At 45.6% G+C, this 19,263-nt stretch overlaps 1 protein-coding gene across 1 annotated transcript in view; it reads left to right on the forward strand.

The window, feature by feature from the left end:
* The first annotated feature begins 344 nt into the window (after nucleotides 1–344).
* Nucleotides 345–19,263, forward strand: part of pcsk6 (proprotein convertase subtilisin/kexin type 6) — a 38,690-nt gene continuing 19,771 nt past the window's right edge. The window contains exons 1-11 of the mRNA XM_036543400.1: nucleotides 345–1,006; nucleotides 3,300–3,404; nucleotides 5,133–5,243; nucleotides 7,937–8,080; nucleotides 8,440–8,516; nucleotides 10,389–10,477; nucleotides 13,506–13,678; nucleotides 14,170–14,382; nucleotides 15,505–15,605; nucleotides 17,416–17,519; nucleotides 18,241–18,358. Coding sequence (XP_036399293.1) covers nucleotides 848–1,006; nucleotides 3,300–3,404; nucleotides 5,133–5,243; nucleotides 7,937–8,080; nucleotides 8,440–8,516; nucleotides 10,389–10,477; nucleotides 13,506–13,678; nucleotides 14,170–14,382; nucleotides 15,505–15,605; nucleotides 17,416–17,519; nucleotides 18,241–18,358 — 1,394 coding nt within the window. The 5' untranslated portion in view covers nucleotides 345–847. The remainder of the gene's footprint in view (nucleotides 1,007–3,299; nucleotides 3,405–5,132; nucleotides 5,244–7,936; nucleotides 8,081–8,439; nucleotides 8,517–10,388; nucleotides 10,478–13,505; nucleotides 13,679–14,169; nucleotides 14,383–15,504; nucleotides 15,606–17,415; nucleotides 17,520–18,240; nucleotides 18,359–19,263) is intronic.

Consider the following 19,263-nt stretch of genomic DNA (forward strand, 5'->3'; position numbering starts at 1 on the left):
AGAATGAATGCGTTTTTCAGGATGGGAAACCATTAAAGCTACCTACCAGCTTTTCCTGCAGGTGTAAAAGTTTCTGTTAAATGGTCTCTCGTCGTCTCGCCATATATAAACGCAGACTTTCAGTTCACAGGTGTTTCAATGCAAATTAACATCACACACCTGGCTCACTCACCTTAGAGAACGCGGTGAATACTAGCACAATGCCAGTGTGCTCCAACGAGCACGGCCGGTGTGCTACACTCACAGTTAATAAGTATGCATATACCCCACCTTCATCCATGGCTACAATCACTATAACAGCGACAGTGTTAGAACGTGTTATGCGTTGGGCAGTGATTTCCTTCCATATCGAGTTTTCACATCTGTACCAAAAGAACCGCTCGCCCAGGGTCGTGTTGGTAGTTTGTAGGTGTGCGACTGATTTTGTATCAGTCACTTTGATCCTCCGCTCCGCAAGCCTGACGCCAGCTTCAGTTCTACCTTCCACTTTCTGCTGCTATAGGCTGAGTGGTAGTGCGGCTTGCGATTGGTTGCTGTATTGACATATAGTGGAGCGTTAGCACGGCACCCCTAGCCACTTCTCTCCATTGCAACTTTTTTTTCTATACATTTAAATGTATATCTATTCATCTGTGTGCTTCAGTCGGTTAATGTGAATGAACGATACACGATGTATGATTAGGAACGACTTAGGTCTGGTACTATTGTTTTAATATAGATTAAAACAGCGCATCTCGCACTAATTTTTTTATATATATTTTTCTGGTATTTTTGGTATTTTTATTTGTAACGTATATTCCTTAAAGCTAGACGTTACAGGACCAGGGTCAACCAACTCCATGACAACATGCATTTGGTTTTTATTTTTTTATCTTTAACTTTTGTTCTCTGCCAGACGTTGCCTTCTCGAAACGTTTATACAAACCACTGGGCTGTGCGAATTTCAGGAGGACGCGAGGAAGCTGACAAACTTGCTTCAAAATATGGCTATATTAATTTGGGGCAGGTAAGATACATTATTTGGGTTGAAATCGGAAGCGTTCGCAGTAGCGTTTTGGACGTTCGCTTTGAATTTTCAGATTGTTTTGGTCAATGTGCTGCGAGTTCTGCGAATCCCATGTGTGGTAGCATTATTTTGACGCGATTCTGGATGTTTGTTAGAAAGTGGCTTGAGCGTGATATCCTTATATCACTCTTAGATAATATTAAATGTATAAACGCAGCTCTGAAGGTAGCGCGCTAGACGATGTAATCAAATTTAAATTCATGATACTGTCACGTCAGATATTGCCAATATCAGTTGTTTTTCCTCAAATGTATTTATATTTCCTATCATAACCGTTTGATTTTTGTGTTGGAAAATGCTTTGATAAACTTTATGTATATCCGAGACGCTAAGATGGAGAATCTTTGCAACTTCATGTCATTATTATTCCACTGTAATTTGTTACAGGTCGGGAAAGGAGCATGTCCCGATGTGTTTTATCATATCGTGGGAAGATAGCTGTTTACTGTGTTTGTGAAAAACACTGTGTTTTCATTGTTTGAAATAATTCAGACTTCATTTTCAAGCTCAGAGCACAGTGATTAAAAGGCAGTTCACTCGCTCGATCAGATTATGTCGAAACTACGTTTGGTTTTTTTTTTTAAACGAATCACTGGCTGACATGTCGACAAGAATGTGTGTATCTTTTGTTGTAGTCGGGATGGAAACAATGACGTCTTTAAACACGATTATGCGTGTTTTCTGTAAAACAATCGATTAAGTACAAAATACAGGGTACATAATATCAACAACATTGGGCAATCACAGGACGTGGATTACCAAGGAGGTTATTTTGAGATCTCATTATCTCATTAACCTCTGAGGGATAGCAGAACGTGATATGGGTCTAATTCAGACCAATTGAAAAAAACGTTTTCATGTATCCGCAGCAAAGTTCATTGGGCTACCGTGAGGCTGTAATCAGCGTGTGTACAAGTACTCCCCTTATCTCCCTAACAAGTTTGTGTTTTCAATAAATAGCTGTTCCCCCATGGCTTTTTCCCCCCTTCAAACATACTCACATATTGTCAGTCGCTAAACTCGAGCAAGGGACCTCTGGTGACATGTTACAGTTTCAAGTGGAACGCAAATTTGTTGTGCATTCTGTTTTATAGTTTCTTTTTCTTGAATTATTCAGAAACTGAAGAAAGGAAAAAAATGCTTGCATGTTTGTTCTTCCAATAAGCAGATAGATTTGCCAGGGACATTTGATGCAGTTGCTTTAGGGTTCTGTAACAATGTTAACAGTCAATGAAGTGGATGTTTGTGTCAATGCATTTCTCCTCAATAGCTTTGGGACTGTTATTGAGTCCTGGGATCCCTGCCAGGACAATGGCACAGCCTATTGTTTGATTATTTCTAGTGCAGTCTGTCGCTGGTGTGCACCTGTGTTTGAGGCTGACTTCATGTCCCAGTGGTTACGTGAACAAATGAAGCTTAAACCGTTTGTGCATTAACTGAGAACTGTTAATGAAGGATTACGACCATGGTTGTCTTCCAAACATCCCCCCCCCCCCCCCAAAACACACACACACACACACACACACACACACACCCGTACATATATGTGTGTGTGTCTGTGAGTGTGTCTGTGTGTGTGTGTGTGTGTGTGTGTGTGTGTGTGTGTGTGTGTGTGTGTGTGTGTGTGTGTGTGTGTGTGTGTGTGTGTGCGTGCACACATGTAGATACATATATATCAGCTATTGCTCTGTCTCAGATCTGAGTAGAGATACTTGGAGAAAGAGGAGTCTGTGTTGTTAAGTCTTTGGGGCTCTCTGCCAGAAACCTTGTGTTCTCAGTTTCCAGCACATATTTTTCAAGGCAAAGTTATGGCGACAAAGGCGTATTTCATTTATAACACATGCTTTCACTTCGATTATGAATGCTGTACTGCATGTGGATAGCGAATGCAAGATCTCACACAAAATGCTCACACTGGTGGGCAGATGAGAAGAAAGTGAGCAAACCTGTAGATGTAAAACTGAAAGTCACTTGATTGTGTTCCTTTTTCCCCAGCCTTGCAGGTGACAGGGCACTAGTTACATTGTACCTCCTGTAGAATCAAGAGAATGGTATTGGGAGCATGATGTTGTGCTCAGTTGTTGCTGATCATAGGTTTTTATCAGCAGATATTGGCAGGCTTATTCAGAGGGGTGATCATGTAAATTTTGAAATGTTTGATCCTGTTGTGTCTGCATCATGGTCCCCAAGAGTCTTTTTCCTGTGACTTTCATTCTGTTTTCATGCCACTCAGATAGGAAACTTGGAGGATCATTATCATTTTCATCACAGCAAGGTTGTGAAAAGATCTGCCTTCTCTGCCAGGGGTGCTCACAGTTTCATTCACATGGATCCAAAGGTAAGAATCCAGTCGATACCCTCTGGCTCAGTTTCCAAGTTTAAAGGATCTTTTTATTTCTTGTGTATGCAGTAGAGTAGTTTATCCATCTGTCTGCTTATGGGTTACAATAAATACCTTCCTTAAAGATCCAGCTCCCTACAAATCCAAATTCACTATGAGCTTCCTTTTTGATAAGCTCCTATAACAGCCCTCAAATTAATGTACCTCCTTTGCTGGACTTATTCAAGAATGCATCTGGGGAATGTTTGGTAAAGATGTGAGTTTTTGGTCTTTGCTCTTAAAATGCAGATTGCATTTTCTTGTGCTTAGAATAATTTAGAAATCCATGCATTCATGCCATCCTGTGTCTTTTGAATGGAATTTTGTAGAGTTTGTGAAAATGTCTAGAAATCTAGTTTCCAGGGGCACTCGTTCAGTACATTAATATTACAGAGGCTGTTTTTGTACATTGTCGGTGTAAGCGTTCAGGCAGGTTCAAGACAAATTCAAGCTGTTTCCTTGGCCTGAAACCTGGCCTCCATGCTACGATTATCTCCCTTAGACAGCTTGGATCTCAGGAGAAATAAAAAACGCAGGCCCCAGGCCTCTCAGAGGGCTGGCCTAGAGTCACACCGATTAGATCACGTCCCAGGACGTGTACAAATGGCAGACTGGGCCAAATGCTCAATAACCGCCTTTATCGGTGTCACAGTGCTGTTGATTCGCCCGGTGCCTTCAATGTTATTTCCTGCTCTTGCCACAAAACCGATCAGCTCAACACCAGAGCCACCATTTGGCTCCACATGATACGAGTAGCATCGTATTATTCAGACTTGACCATTCGTCACACAGACAGCCTCTAAGTGCTTTGTATCCGCGCAATGGATTTTCATAGTGGTAGGCTTTTTTTTTTTTTTTTTGCTGTGGTACCTTTGAAACAACTGCTCGGGCTGCACTTGGAAGCCAAAAAGGAGAGCGGACACTGTGAAGAGAAATTAGGTTTATTTTGGGGTTGGGGGAAAAAGTTAACTGTAAAGAGCCTTTGAAAGCTAATGGCAGAGGAATTCACATTGTCAATTATTAATCTGCCCTGGTACATCCAGATCCCTTAAGCAAGGCAAGAGGAGTGTAGCAAACTGCTCTCTGAGCACACTGGAATATATAGGAGGCTTCAGAATAGTAATTTGTGGTGATCTACAATTAGATTCTCTCTCTGGGCATTTTTTTTGGTAGTTCCTTGCGCTTGGATAACTTTTTACAGTTAGGGAAATGAGCATTGTCTTTTATTTACAGCCACTGATAAATCTGTTTAATAGAACTGTGCAAAAATGTATCTAACAAGGCAAGTGGGATGTGGGGAAGAAGTGAGTTGTAATATATCAAACTCTGCCTGTTAAATGAGATGTCTCCAGCCATTTAATCCAATGTATACTTTAAGATAAACCTCATCTGCTGCTCTGCATGATGAAAACAGCATACCACGCAGCACTGTGTTATCTCAGCGAGATGGAGTGGGCATTGTTTAACATACCCAGGGAAGGCCTGTAACTCTGAAAGGAAAACGTGTCAGGACGTCACGTTATGTTTCAAACCAGCTGTCTTCAGCCGTACTTTCATGGAGTAGAAATGCCTGACAGGAGCCAGGTGTGAAGGTGCCAAACGGAGATGCACAGGGTCCAGAGCTAAGGCAAACTGGGTGTGTTTGGAGCCGCGGACACTCACCTGTGTTCTGTGAAAACCCTTCAGGTTCAGTGGGCCCAGCAGCAGGTGGTGAAAACGCGTGTGAAGCGATACGCCAGGAACGACCTCAACTTTGTGCACTTCAACGATCCCAAGTGGTCAAGCATGTGGTATATTGTAAGTTAATGTCCAGTTTTCAGTTGTTGTTTTTGTTGTTGTTGTTCTTTAATTCTTCATTGCGTTCTGACCCCTTAAACGGTGGTTTCAGGGCGATGTGCTCTTAAGCTGCGCTTCCATTAGCCACATTGACCTGTAGGTCGATGGCCTCAGAGGACACGGGTCAGCCTAAAAATAAACAGTGCTTCCTTACATTACTTCAGGGTGCTGTTAGCGTTGGAAACAACATCAGATGTCCGCTCCTTTTACACCCAGCTCTATCACAGCGGTAAACAACTAGCACCCGGTTACAGGGTAGCTAGCTGGGTGGAAAGATGGTCTGTTAGAAATCAGAACCCCTCACTTCATCATCAAATCAGCTCTGCTCCTGTGTTTTGCCAGTTTCATTGACATGCAGCTAGCTACCTAGTAAATGCAGCAAAGACCTTAGTGTGATTAAAACAATAACAAAATGTTCTCTCTTGCAGCGAACAGTGTTTCCACCTTGCTTTAAAAGATGGGGAAATGTCCGATTTACCTGCTATTGTGCTAGTCCGCTTCCTCTTTTATCAGTTCCGTGAACACGCCTACCTCTGCCTAATATAGCGCATAAGCTGTAAGCTGTACTATAATGTAACCCTGGCCACATCCAGTACCAACTCCAGGTAGCCAACTCCACCTAGAGTAGGCTGCTTTCAGCAATACCTGACTGTAAGTGTAACCAGCCTTTTTAGCACGGTCACGTTTAAGTGCACACGAATATGTGCTGGTGGCATGTGCCCATTAGATGCGAGGCATTAGATGCTGGTACCTTGTAGTGGTGGAGCATTATTTCCCCTTTAAAAGCCCTTTTTCTCGAGTATTGGCCCCCCATTTCTCAGCACCTTGGGCTGCACTCCTCTCCTCCCAGCAGAGTAAACACGAGCTGAGCGCACGCGGCATTTCAATTTGTTGATTTTCCTCTGTCTCAAGCGCCCGCTCAGCTTCGGCCGTCTGGCCTGAGAATATTTAATAAAAGCGGGTCCTTCGCAAATGTACCTGCTGACAGATTTTCTAATTAAATGAGTGTGTGATAAGAGGTTTTTATAATAACTCATGTGTGAAATTGTTCCGACTGCAATGGCCTTTATGTGCGGGGCAAAACCCAGTAAATCTGCGGCTGAATGGATTAACCCCAACCCCCCACTCCCCATTAAGAAGAGATGCTGAAAGAAAATTATCAACTGTCTGAGTATTTATGGCTGGGATTCCGTCAATCTTCACATTCGGTTGGAAAGTGTCTCTTGCTTCATTAATAACATGACACATCCATGCTATAAATACACGTTTTATGCACTGGTGCAAAATTATACCACAAACAGCTGAGCAGAACACTTTATCTCTGCCTTCTGAACATACTCAACCATAGGAGAAGGAACCTGGCAAGGCCCACAGTGGTATGGTCTCAGGCCCTGGAAAAATTTAAGCTCTGAGGCAAATGTCTTGCCCCCTCCCCCCCACCAAAAAAGCCTCTTTATTTTCATGACCACATCTCCTGCCCTGGGGAGCCTGGTTGTGATACCACAGACATGTGAGGTTATTGAATGCAGGAGAAAAATGAGTTTTGACAAAACAGCACACAGCACTGCTCATGCTAAAGAAGGTCTGCAGTTGATAAGGGGGGGCAGAGGGGGGCTGTTTTCTTTTGGCCACAGCGAGTGTAAGCGGATGCAAATAGGGCCTCTCTTTCCCGATGAAATCTCATCATTAAACGTCGAAACTCATGAGGCGAACACAGATAACTGCATGCGCCAGCACGCCACTCAGTCGCAGGCCGTTGTTTTTTGTTTGGAGATTAGAATCAAACCTCGGACTGCAGCCAACAGCTGTAATCTCTTAGCGTGTATCCCTGGCATTCAGCACATACATCAACACCCCCCCCCCCCCCCCCCCCCCCACCCACCAAGCACCACCACCTCAGACACGCTCAGTACATCAACCCAACCCCCCAACCCCCGGCTCCCCCACCACATACGCTTGTAGTACATCACACCCCCCGACCACATACCCTTACAGTACACAGTACATCATCCCCCAGCCCCCCCCCCCAACTTACAGTACAAACCCCCCTAACCCTAACTGATCATAAGAACTATAAAGCAGCATTGCCCTCAAGAAAGTGACGACAGTGTACTCTCTCATAGTTCCACCAGCTTGGAATGAACACTTTGAATGTTGAAAGGTGCTTGTAGAGGTGGCCTCAGAGGTGACCACGCTACAGTGCCTTTAGTTGTCTCTGTAAACCAGACAGATTTTTTTCCCTAATAGGATTGCTGTAATAGGGGGACGGTAAGCCATTTCATCTGAAGAGGGATTCCATCTATAAACCCTAAGCTATCCAAAGTAATTCCAGCTCTGTGTGACAGGTGAAAGTAATTTCATTTTTCTGCAATCCAGCGAGAGCACTGGTTAGTTCACAGATGGTCTGGAGTTCCCAGGATGCTGAAATGGGATGCTCAAGGACGTTCAAAGTCCATACCATGGAATAAATCAGTTGCCTTTTTTAAAATAAATTGGAGGTTTAAATTCACCTAGGCCCTATTGTGTGGTTCATTGGTTCTGACTCTGCTGAGAGGTCACACGGGTATAGAGTGCAGGTAATGTGTAGGAATGAAAGTGTGCCCACATTGCAATGAAGCTGACCCCCACCCCCGCCCCTCTTCTTGCTCCCCCAGCACTGCGGTGACAGGAACGGCCGCTGCCGCTCCGAGATGAACATCCTGGCGGCGTGGCAGAGGGGGTACACGGGCAAGAATGTGGTCGTCACTATCCTGGACGACGGAATCGAGAGGAACCACCCCGACCTGGCGCAGAACTACGTGAGTCCGTTAACCCCTCTGTTCATTAAATCCCCCATACCAGCGTCGCTGACCCCGGAGAACGCCAGGTGGCGTGAAAGGAAGACTCCACCACTGCTCCCAGTGTTCCGTCTGACAGCATCCATTTTAAGGACGCAACCTTGCTGTAAATAAATTTAATTTCTTCACTGGACAGTTTGGATTACAGTTATAGCCAGCGTTGGTGCCAATTTATTGCTTGTTCCCTAATAACACTGCAGTAGATGAGATATGACTGAAAGGTGAAGAAAGTAGAGGACTGTCTTTTTTTCTTTTTTTTTTTTCCCCAGCACCAGCAGTGATTTGTTTTGTCTTTTTTCCCGGACCCTCTGTTTTTTCAGGATCAGCTTGCAAGTTACGACGTCAACGGGAACGACCACGACCCCACCCCGCGCTACGATTCGAGCAATGAGAACAAGTAAGCACCTGTTCCCGAGGTGGCCCTTGCCATCGACGACTTGTCAACCTGAGCGGGCCAGTGCAAAAGTCATGTGATGCAATGCGCTTGAATAATACATCCCTTTAATTAAACATCTGGACTGCTTTCATGTGGTGTCAGGCGCGGTGTGTGTTTGTCCAACACTTGACCCCCCTTTGCATCTTCAGGCCCATAAAATTAGTGAATGCCGTGGGTGCATTCAGTATGGCTGTTGGAGTTCTAACGTTAAAAATGACATCACATTGCTTGTGTGGTTATTTTGACGCAAGTGTGAGTGTAGCCTAATTTAAATGTGAACATGAACTTCTGTAATCATTTTCATATTCATGAAGTAGAGTAGCTTTATTATGGTCATTATTTGTAATTAAAATGCTGTTTTGTTCTAGTGGACTATCCTTCACATTCACATTTAATAAAAAATGGATTTAGTATTCATGTTCCTCAGTTTGGAAGACTAAAGGCCCTTTTCAGTCCTGCTTTGTGATACTGCTTTACCAAACAATTATAAAGAGGAAATCAAGTTTCAAAGTGTGACAGCTAGCATAGGAAATGATTTATTCTGATGAGCCACACTAATCTCCAGTCAGATGTTCCTTAATGCATTCCTCCATTGTCTTCATTGTAATGGAGCGCCATGTTGAACTTCAAAGCAGCATGATTCTATTCCCCTGTCTCGATTGTTTGAGCCTGACAATTATGCAAAAAGGTCTGATTAATTTTTTTTTAAAGGTTGAAGTTGAGCAGTGTAATTTTCCCTTTGGAAGAGAAGATGGGCCAGGGACCAGAAAGGGGGAGAGGGGGAGGAGGGGGTCCAAAAAAAAACCCATTAAGAAAGAAAGCTTTTTATCCAAGTTTGTGAAAAGGGCCCGCCGAGATGTGCCATGGCAAAGGCTTCTTTCTGAATCACCTGGCCTGGGGTTACCACAGTGCTTTTTACATTCAGTTCCACTCCCTTTCCACATTCTGTTCATTAGCACAGAGCTAATGGGACGAGATCTGATGAAACACTTTGAATTCCACAGTGTGGCGTCTGCATTTGGCAGCACATTAATTTTGAAAGGGGCAGGTGATTGGTCCCAGTATGGAACCCCGCAGTCCTGAGGGATAACTGGAGACTGAAACAGGTGCCACTCTAATCACTTTTGCCCACTGCCTACTGTCATTCCAACCTCTCCAAATAAAGGCCATTTCACCTTTGTACAATAGGGTTTAATATATCTATATTTTATGCGTCCATTGTCTTTTTTCCTTCTTTATTTTTACAGATATGGTTAAAAATTCATTAGATTCATTACATACTTGGGTGAGCAGACCATTTATTGTGGCAGGGCTTGTGATTTATCTGGGGTTTTTAAAATCTTGATTCATTATTATCCTCTGTGGTGTCTCGCCAGGTACCAAATCCAGCACCAGGTGCAGTGCATGTTGTGATAAGGCAGGCTTTGAAGAGCTACGTGTGCAGACCTTACATGGCTATGAACTAACTGTGTCTGAAAGCGATGGAGAACCTTTACTTCACTGTCATGCAGACGTTGTTGTTTATCTGTTCAGGGAGCAGAGCATTATATCACGTGTTTGTTTTAGTAGACACTAAATGAGATTGGACCGTTTTAAATGACACCATGCCTTTTTCCGCTCTGGATCATCGGTGGGTTGTGTTTGATTGCCGTATGATGCAAAAGTCTCAGATTGCATTGCAGGTACATTGTGGTCAGATTGCATTGTGTAGACAAACATTAGCCTGTTTACTGTGCATGTGTCCGCTGTCCTGAAAGGTGCATATTGACTAACCAGCTGGCATCCAAGGTTGAGGGCAGAGGCCTGTGAGGCTCTTCTCTTCCCTCTCTGTAGGCACGGGACGCGGTGCGCGGGCGAGGTCGCAGCTGTGGCCAATAACTCTCACTGCATCGTTGGCATCGCGTACAACGCCCGGATCGGAGGTAGGATCCTCAGATGGAATTATTCTGCATGTGTGCACAGCATTAACCCTGCGGTGAAGCTGGTACTGTGAAAGGGCTTTTTTTTCCCCCTCCCACTTGCTAATGTGGTGCCCTGCAAGTGGGTGTACATTCATGCGTTCACAAACCATTAATTCCCTGGAAGAGTCCGCGATGGAGACCGGGGCTGCTTTAATCAAAAAGGAGAATCCAAGCATATATCGCCCACCCTGCATATTTTCTCCCTCTCTCTGTTCAATTTGCAGCTGTTCTTTTGAAACTCGCATGCGAAGTTTTTCCCCCCCTTTTCACATATTAAAGAATGCCATCAGCACCTCAGCCAATGCCAGGACTTGGATTTGTTGAAGTTCAAAACAAAGATTCGGGAGAATTCTTAGACAAACCCTACGCAACTAACCAAACTAGGACAAACTGGTCCCATCCACATCCATAAAAATCCTGCTAACCATTTCCCGGCATTCAGAACATACTGGGTCCCGGCATCCCTCTTCCACACCATCTGCCCCCTTTCTCCCGTTTATGATTTGCCAGGTGCGAGCTCTTTGTCACACTCCAAGAGAAATACAAGTAGCACTATACCCACAGCAACAACAGCCATTTTGACTGTTTTCAAATACATATTCACTGAACAGTGATAGTATTTGTTATGCAGGGTGATTTTATTAAATGGCCTCACTTAAGAAATTCTTGGTGGTTTACTGGAATTGCGGGAGACAGGCTAAGGTTGGCCAGATGGGAGAGAGATTTCTCTGACCTCTTCCCGCCTCTCAGAACTCAGAAGGTCACTGGTTGCACAGAGTTTTTACCAGAAGCTGTCTTTATTGCTGGCTGCTCTCCTCACTCTCGTAAATTTTAGAGATGTCAGTGACACTCCTGTAGCACACCTTTTATGATGGTGACAAGCTTCGCTATATCCAGCTATATATAGCAGTGTCTTTTGGCCCACTGCTCCTAAGGTCCCTGTGCTTATAGTTTGTCTTGCAGACCTGTAAAGCCAATCATTTCACCTCACTTTGCTGAAAGGAAATTTGACTCTTACAAGAGAGGTTATTGATTCACAACTCACGCAGGCTCCACTGAGCTATATATTCTTGCTCTTTATGATTCGTTTTGCAAACTCCTGTCACAGGTGCTTGTGCACCCCCAAGTATTTCCAGGCACGGTAATAACTGTTTATGGTTAGGTGGGAGTAGGTGTACCTGTATTCTCTATCATCCCTTTAATAGTACAATCACTGTTGGAGCACATGGTGGTTTATATTACAGTGCACTCATTCTTATTGAAAAGAGGTCTAAGGCAGGAGTATATGCATTCAAGACAATCTTTTAAAGCAGCTTAAAGCACCATTACAATCTTATTTGGTCCCCAGACCCAAGGCGTACACAGGCATGAAATGGTTAAATTGTATATTTCTGTATTTTTGCAGTCTGTGTTACAAAGAGGCTGTGTATCTGTTGCGTGACTTCTTTAATCCAATTGCTGCCTACTGTATCAAAACAGAACATTTTCAAGGCACGAATCTGATTTGTCAAGCTCTGAATGTACTTGTGTATGAAAACAAAAAAATCATACAAACAAAAAACTCTGCATTTCTCATTGTCTTCATGGTCTCCTATGAAGCACTTTGGGAATATTTGCATTTTTTTTGGTAAACATTCATAGCAGATGATGTCTTTTTTTTGCGGGCGGCACACATGTATTGTGAAACTCCGTGGTTGTAGCTTTTAGTGGCATTACCGTAAGAATAGGGAAAGTCGGTGGAGTTTTGTGGCCTGAAGAAAATGACTGGAAGTGCCTGGGATGGGGGCCAAAGTAAACGTAGTTGAGGTTGATTCCCCCTGGTGACATCATTGCCCATGTCGCTGCGTAACCTCTTTGAACAGGCCCAGTTCAGGCCTGCCTCTCGCGTTGCAGATAGTCTATGCCTGCTATGACTGGGAAAATGTACATGTTTCGATTGCAGTCACCACCACTGTGATATGGCGCCCCATCACACACTCTATAAACACACTGGGCTTTGTTTTTGAAGCAAAAAAATCTATTTGCAGTGAAATTATGTGTGTTAGGTTAGCATCTTCAGTAGATAGCCGTTAACCCTCACTCGTTTTGTTTGAACACTCGAGGTGTTTCAAGCCAAACAACAAGCTAAATCCAGTATGTTCTGAATTGTTTAGCCCCGAATCAGGTTTCTACTCACATATTTTTAAAGCAAAAAAAAAAAAAAAAAAAATTCCAGTCACAAAGGCATCTTGCCAGAGATGCAGTAATGCAGTGTGTAGTAGTGTTATTGCCCTGTACCATGGAACTGCAGGTGTGTTTCTGTTACTTCAACTGGCCTAGCCTCTCATTAGCACAACAGCTTTTTTTCTGTACGAGGAGATCAAATAAACTGCCAGATGGTTTTTGCCAAAAATAGATTGGGAAGAGTAAGCCACCTGCACAGTCCAAAATAACTAATCAAATTCATTTGAACAGATTTGCAAGTCTGTAGCTGACGGTTTTGCGAAACACACTGTGAGCAACAATTTCAATTAGGCCAATGCTCAGAACTTCATCCAGAGCTTTTTTTTTCCTTTTCAGGGAACTTGCTCGTTAATTTTGAAATTGGGAGCAGAGAAAGGGGGGAGGGGGGCTTTGTGATGGGCACAGCTGCAAGAGGCCTGCCTTGGGCTCCCTTATGCTGTGCGTTTGGAGTACAGATACTGTGTACGCCGCATGTGTGAGAGAGGCTGGTGAACAAAAAAGAAAAAACAAACAACATTAAAAAAAAAAAGAATTGCAGCAGTTTATTGTGCTTCTCTAAAATGACTCCTCTCCCCACTCCCTGACAGCATTTGTTAAAATTCTTCAGTGAAGACCTTTTAGCTCCCAACAGTAGCTGTGTAACAAAGATCTCTGATTGCAATTACGATACTGTAACAAGCTCAAGCACCCCTCCCCCCTCCTTCCCACCACCCCACACACAAACACGCACACACACCCGCACTTTCCGGTGCTCTTGTGCTCGCAGGCATTCGGATGTTGGACGGCGATGTAACAGATGTGGTGGAGGCGAAGTCTCTTGGCATCCGGCCGGACTACATCGACATCTACAGCGCCAGCTGGGGTCCGGACGACGATGGCAAGACGGTGGACGGGCCCGGTCCGCTTGCCAAGCAGGCCTTCGAGCTGGGCATCAAAAAGGTCCGCACGTAGTATCTGTATTTGTTAGAAAGTTTCCGCAGACGTTTTCAGTAGCACTTGGTACCAATTTGTTTTGTTTTGTGTTAATTGGTGTGTTGGCCCTGTTTGCGAACCGTACATCGCTCAACGGTTTTAAGAGCATCTGAAGGTCGTAATGTGAGGAATGCTTCCAGTGGGAGGCTGGGGCGGAGGGGTGGGGCGCGGGGAGGTTAAGGATGTGGCATGAGAATGAATGGGGGAGAAGGCGAAGCGTCGGCTGCTGCTACTGGGAGAAGGTTCCGGAAGCGGCGGCCGGACAATGCAAGAAAGTAGGTTACAATGGGCGCAGCAATGCGAGAGGCACAAAGGACACGATTATGTCCCTCGCTTGGGTGCCCAGGAGGTCGCCAGTCAGGAACAATGGGGGTTTCGGAGGTCTGGCTTCCTGCCTGGCCTCTTAACGTGCCGCCGGCTGTCCTGTTTTTTTTTTTTTTTTTGTCCTGGAAATGCAGGGCCGGAAAGGGCTGGGCTCCATCTTCGTGTGGGCCTCGGGGAACGGCGGCCGACAGGGGGACCACTGCTCCTGCGACGGCTACACCAACAGCATCTACACCATCTCCGTCAGCAGCACCACCGAGAACGGCAACAAGCCCTGGTACCTGGAGGTCTGCTCCTCCACCCTCGCCACCACCTACAGCAGCGGGGAGTTTTACGATCGGAAAATAGTTGAGTACTGATGTCACGCCCCTGTGGTCGTTTTGAAGGTCATCGGTACACCAGTACATACACCCACACACATACACACACATTCCTCTGCTCGCCATCACCCAACTCGTAACTGCTTTTCACACCACTCTGAAGAGAACCAGGAATGACCCGGCCATGCCAAGGCACAGACCTCTCCCATCCATCAACTCTGTGCTGTTTTTCGCTACTAAGAAGTATCCTTTCTCCACTGGATTAAATGCAACATAAATACTGTGGATGTCTGGTCTGTCTGTTTGTTTGTTTAAAGGAATATTTATCAGAAAGACTGTGAGAACTTGAAGTAGGTCGGTCATAGTGTTTGGACTGGCTAGTGCTTCAATACAAATCAGCGAAAATGGCATGTTCAACTCTTTGAGGCTTCAGAGTAGAATTCAGTTGTGAGGCATCCTAAAATACAATTTGCACCAGTGGAGGAAGCCTCATCTCTCCCGGTTTGGTTCAGTATGCGCAGGGAACTCTCCGTTCCTTCAAGGGAAGGGGTTAGAGGTATCTCTGGAGTGTCCTCTCTGCCCTCTCTTCTGACTGCGGTGTGGTGAGAGTGACACAAAGTGAAGCGTGCTCAGTCGCCTTCCCAGAATGCCGGCTTCCCGGGGTGCGGGCAGGCGGATCGGGCCCGGGATCACGTAGCGGTTCCGCAGGGTCTGTTTGCTCGCCGCCGGGTTGGTGGTTCTGACACGCAGCTGCGCCCGATTTAAGAGGCCAGAGTAATTATTTACAGGTTGTGATCTGGCAGGCGCTGCCTGTGGCTTACTCCGGCTCTGTGGGTGTCCTGGTTTGTTTGAGAGGGGCAAAAAAAAAATATTTACTCAACGTTGCAGAACGCCAACGCTCAGGTCCTCATCGCGGCTGTTAGGATTACCGCTGGTTTGGGGGGGGTGGGTAGGCCGAGTTCGGGGCTCGCAAAACGTGTTTGTTCTTCAGCACAGAAAGTCTGGGACGTTCAGCTGTGTAATCACTTCATCCTCTGTGCAAGCATCGGGAACGGGGCTCTAGTGCGTTGTCATGGAGACCCCTCTCGGTTGACCATGTCACGGTGATCGTGTCACGCTGATGTCTCTGTCTCTCTCTCTGTCCCCCAGGTGACGACGGACCTCCGGCAGCGCTGCACGGACGGGCACACGGGCACCTCCGTCTCCGCCCCCATGGTGGCCGGGGTCATCGCGCTGGCTCTGGAGGCCAAGTGAGTGTTTCCATGTCACAGCTCTTCAGAGCTCTCTCTGCTCCCCGCTGGGATTAACACCACTGCTTTGGCATAGGAGGGCCCAAAGACACAGCCAAGGCACTCTGAAGTCAAGCAAACCTTTGGATTTCGAATCGCAGAAAACAATCTGCTCTCCGAGGGGGCCAAACTGGGAAAATTATCAAAACATGAACTTCACGGTCAGTTTTTTTGGGTGAATTTTATAGACAGCTCTCTTTGTTGCATAGTAAACATGGTGAGGTCAGTTCCCCCAGGCGTGGTTAGCACTGGACAGAATGAATTAGGATGATCATCGTTCCAGGCCTGGTTATGAAATTGGAGTTCTTGCGTGATGCGCTGGTTTTCGTGCGTATCAAAACATTGGAGTGGTTTAACGACAGCAAATGCTCTTGGACCGTGAAAGGGGACACGCTGAGTAATCGCTCTCCTGTTCCCAATAAGACTGACCTCTGCTTTTTACATGCGCACTGCTCCGCACAGCCCTGTTCAGTTCTAACGTGCCTGTGGCTATGGTACTGGAATGTGGTGAAACTACTGGACAGGACGTGCTGTGGAAAAACCTAGCATGAGTTCCTGGCTGTTCTGGTGGATGGTCAGATGCTCATACGTTCATTTCCCCAGTGACCCTTCTCTGAACTTGGTATCCTAGGTGACTGGGATTAGAAGTGAAGTTGAATGGATGGTACGTTTCTGAATGCAGATGATTTGTAACCTTAATAGCTCATGGGCCACAGCAGCATCGGATGTTTTGGCTGGTGCAGATTGCCAGGCAAGTCCCCTGCAGCCATGTCTGGAACCATCAATAGCCAATGGCCCACATAAAACATGGGAAGGGAGCAAAGATAGCCCAGAGCTGAAGGTGCTTCATTTCTTTTTGTGGAAATGTATTCATAAAAATTTGCAGGACTTGGGAGCATATTTGGATGATATAATATTGCTCCCACATTTTGAGGCATTGCTGTTAAATCTAGACTTTCACCTCACTCTTGCACCCATTTTTTTAAGTATAAAAATACTTCAGAATTTTTGCAGCTGGCTTTCTGAATGAAGTCACCGCATTAACCGGATTTCACCTCTAGAGGCGCTAGAGCAACAAGGGGTCAGCTGAGGAGTCACAGCCAGTATGAACAGTGCCTCTTCAGTTCTTGTTTGTTTTCCAGTCTGACATAATTAAAGCTTTCATCTGTTCAATGCAAACAGCTCGCCCTCCTGGGTAATGGAGTTCTGCACGTGTTCATTTGACTGTGTCATCAAACAATTGTGCCGAATTGGACAAAGTGTCTTCAGAATGAAATGGAACAGGAAACATGGTGTGCTGACTGACCCCTGCTCGGGGTGCTGTAGCCCTGGGACACTAAGAACTTTTCACATTACTGGTAGCAAAGATTTATTGTTATTGTTGTTGATGCTGTTGAACGCTTTAGCATCTGCCCTACTCCAGTGGGACTTAAAAATAATTAGTTTAACAGTAAAAGGATTCCTGCAGAATGAAATGACTCTGCAGTCACAAAACAAAAACAAATCACAGTCACATTATGTTTACAGCCCCCCACCCCAATCTCTCAAAATCCCACATGAGCCGTTTACCATTTCTGTTTATCATTTTTATTTATAATGGTTTTTATAGCATTCAGACGCATGTAAACTGTGTTTTTTTTTCCCTCTGAATGCAGGGTTTATAAGTCCTCTTCCGACTGCTGTCAGAATACTAGGGAATGGGGAAAGCAGGGGAGAGTCTCTCTGAGAGCAGAGCGTCACTGACAAACAAGCACTTCCTGTTTGTTTGCAGTCCGCTCATAACCTGGAGAGACGTCCAGCACCTCCTGGTGAAGACGTCACGGCCCGCCCACCTGAAGGCCAACGACTGGAAGACCAACGCAGCAGGACACAGAGGTCAGTGGCATGCGGACGGTGTCGGCCCCTGCGTCTCCGAGCGCTACCAAACACTGTGTGCCTAAAGTGGATTCCAGACCGGCAGTGGAAGATTTAAACCTCATAACAGTCTCGATTGGGCCCCAGTGCTCGTTTGTGCATTTCCTTTGATCGCAGTGCCCCGCTCCTTTGATCTGCATGTATACTTTGGTTCCACCACAGAATGGAACTCCCTTTTTGCAGGCGTATGGCTGCCTTTCTAATTGGGGCCTGTGCATATTATTACGCCGCCACAGGCTGTCATGGCCTCCTTCCACTCCTGGCGAGGGACATGACGCAGAAACGAGGAGCGGTGCTGCCCTCCTAAATCTGCCTTTGGCAACATGAGTGTGAGAACAATGCAGGAACCTGTTCAAAACCCATAATGTCACAGTAGCCAGGGGGGTGGGGGACCAGCAGTGTAGCATAGTGGTAAGGAGCAGGACTTGTAGCTAAAAGGTTGCCAGTTCAGTTCCCCGCCGGGGCACTGCAGTTGTCTACACACACAATTGCCTCAGTAAATATCCGGCTGTATAAATGGGTAACATGTTAAAAAAATTGTAACCTACATACATTGCTATGAATAAGAGTGTCTGCTAAGTGTCAATAATATAATGTAATGGAAGAAGCCATAAGCCACTGTAGAAGTGAGCTGTGAGAAGAAGAGTTTCTCTGCTGCTGACCTGCGCTGGTGTCTCCTCAGTCAGCCACTTGTACGGCTTCGGGCTGGTGGATGCCGAGGCCATGGTGACGGAGGCCAAGAAATGGCGAAGCGTCCCGCCCCAGCACACCTGCACCAGGATCTCCGACCGCAGGACCAGGTGAGGAGAGAGCGCCGCCCCGGCCGGCTCCCGTTCCTCTCCGCCAGGAGAGGAAACGACATTCAAACCGCCGTGCGAGTACAGAATGCCGCAGCTGCGGATTCCGCGGCTCTCTCCCCTGCCGCAGCTTTGAATCAAACGCTTTTGCTGTCTCCGCACATGGCTTTATTGTCTTCGTTTGCCAGAGTGCTTTAGTATCTCCAGAAAGTAATATGGTACAAATTAAATTCTTATTCATAGTCTGCGCCACCCTTTTATCTGAAACAAACACCGTCCAAAAATGCCTTAATGAAACATAATTAAGCATTCTGTGCTACTGTAATCAATCACGGGTGTAATTAATTCTCTTCACTCCCGCAGCTTGGTGGCAGCAGGCATGTTTACGCTGCTAAAACACACATAACTTTATTCTGCTGTATTCATAATAAATCCGCTGCCGGTGTTTTAAAAAGGTATCTGATGATAATGGTCTGTAATTAGACCCATCTAGTTTCATCAGGAGAACATTGCCAGTAATTGGAGCATGTCTAAGCATTATGGGTGCATACCTTTATTGTGAAGCGGTAACCGCTTCAAAGAGGGCGTGACCTGATGTTTATTTATGCATCTTGGCACATAAAAGCATTGAACGTGTTGAAATGTACGCAGCTGTGCAAATCGCATTGTATAACAATAAAACTTGCATTTTCCCCTCTTCTGTCTCACCGAAAGGCAAGGGGTGATTTATTTGAGAAGCTGTGGAAATGTACAGTATGTTCAGAGTCCCTGGGCATGGATTCCTTGTAATCCTACCTTCACCTGCATCACAAAGAACACCACACATCCTGACAGTCCCATCTTTATTAATGACCAGATCTGAAGCGCCCAAGTCAAACAGCTCGGGCAAGCCGTCTCCCTCGGTTGCA

This window comes from Megalops cyprinoides, chromosome 13, assembly GCF_013368585.1.
Source record: "Megalops cyprinoides isolate fMegCyp1 chromosome 13, fMegCyp1.pri, whole genome shotgun sequence".
In the NCBI taxonomy this organism is placed as follows: Eukaryota; Metazoa; Chordata; class Actinopteri; order Elopiformes; family Megalopidae; genus Megalops; species Megalops cyprinoides.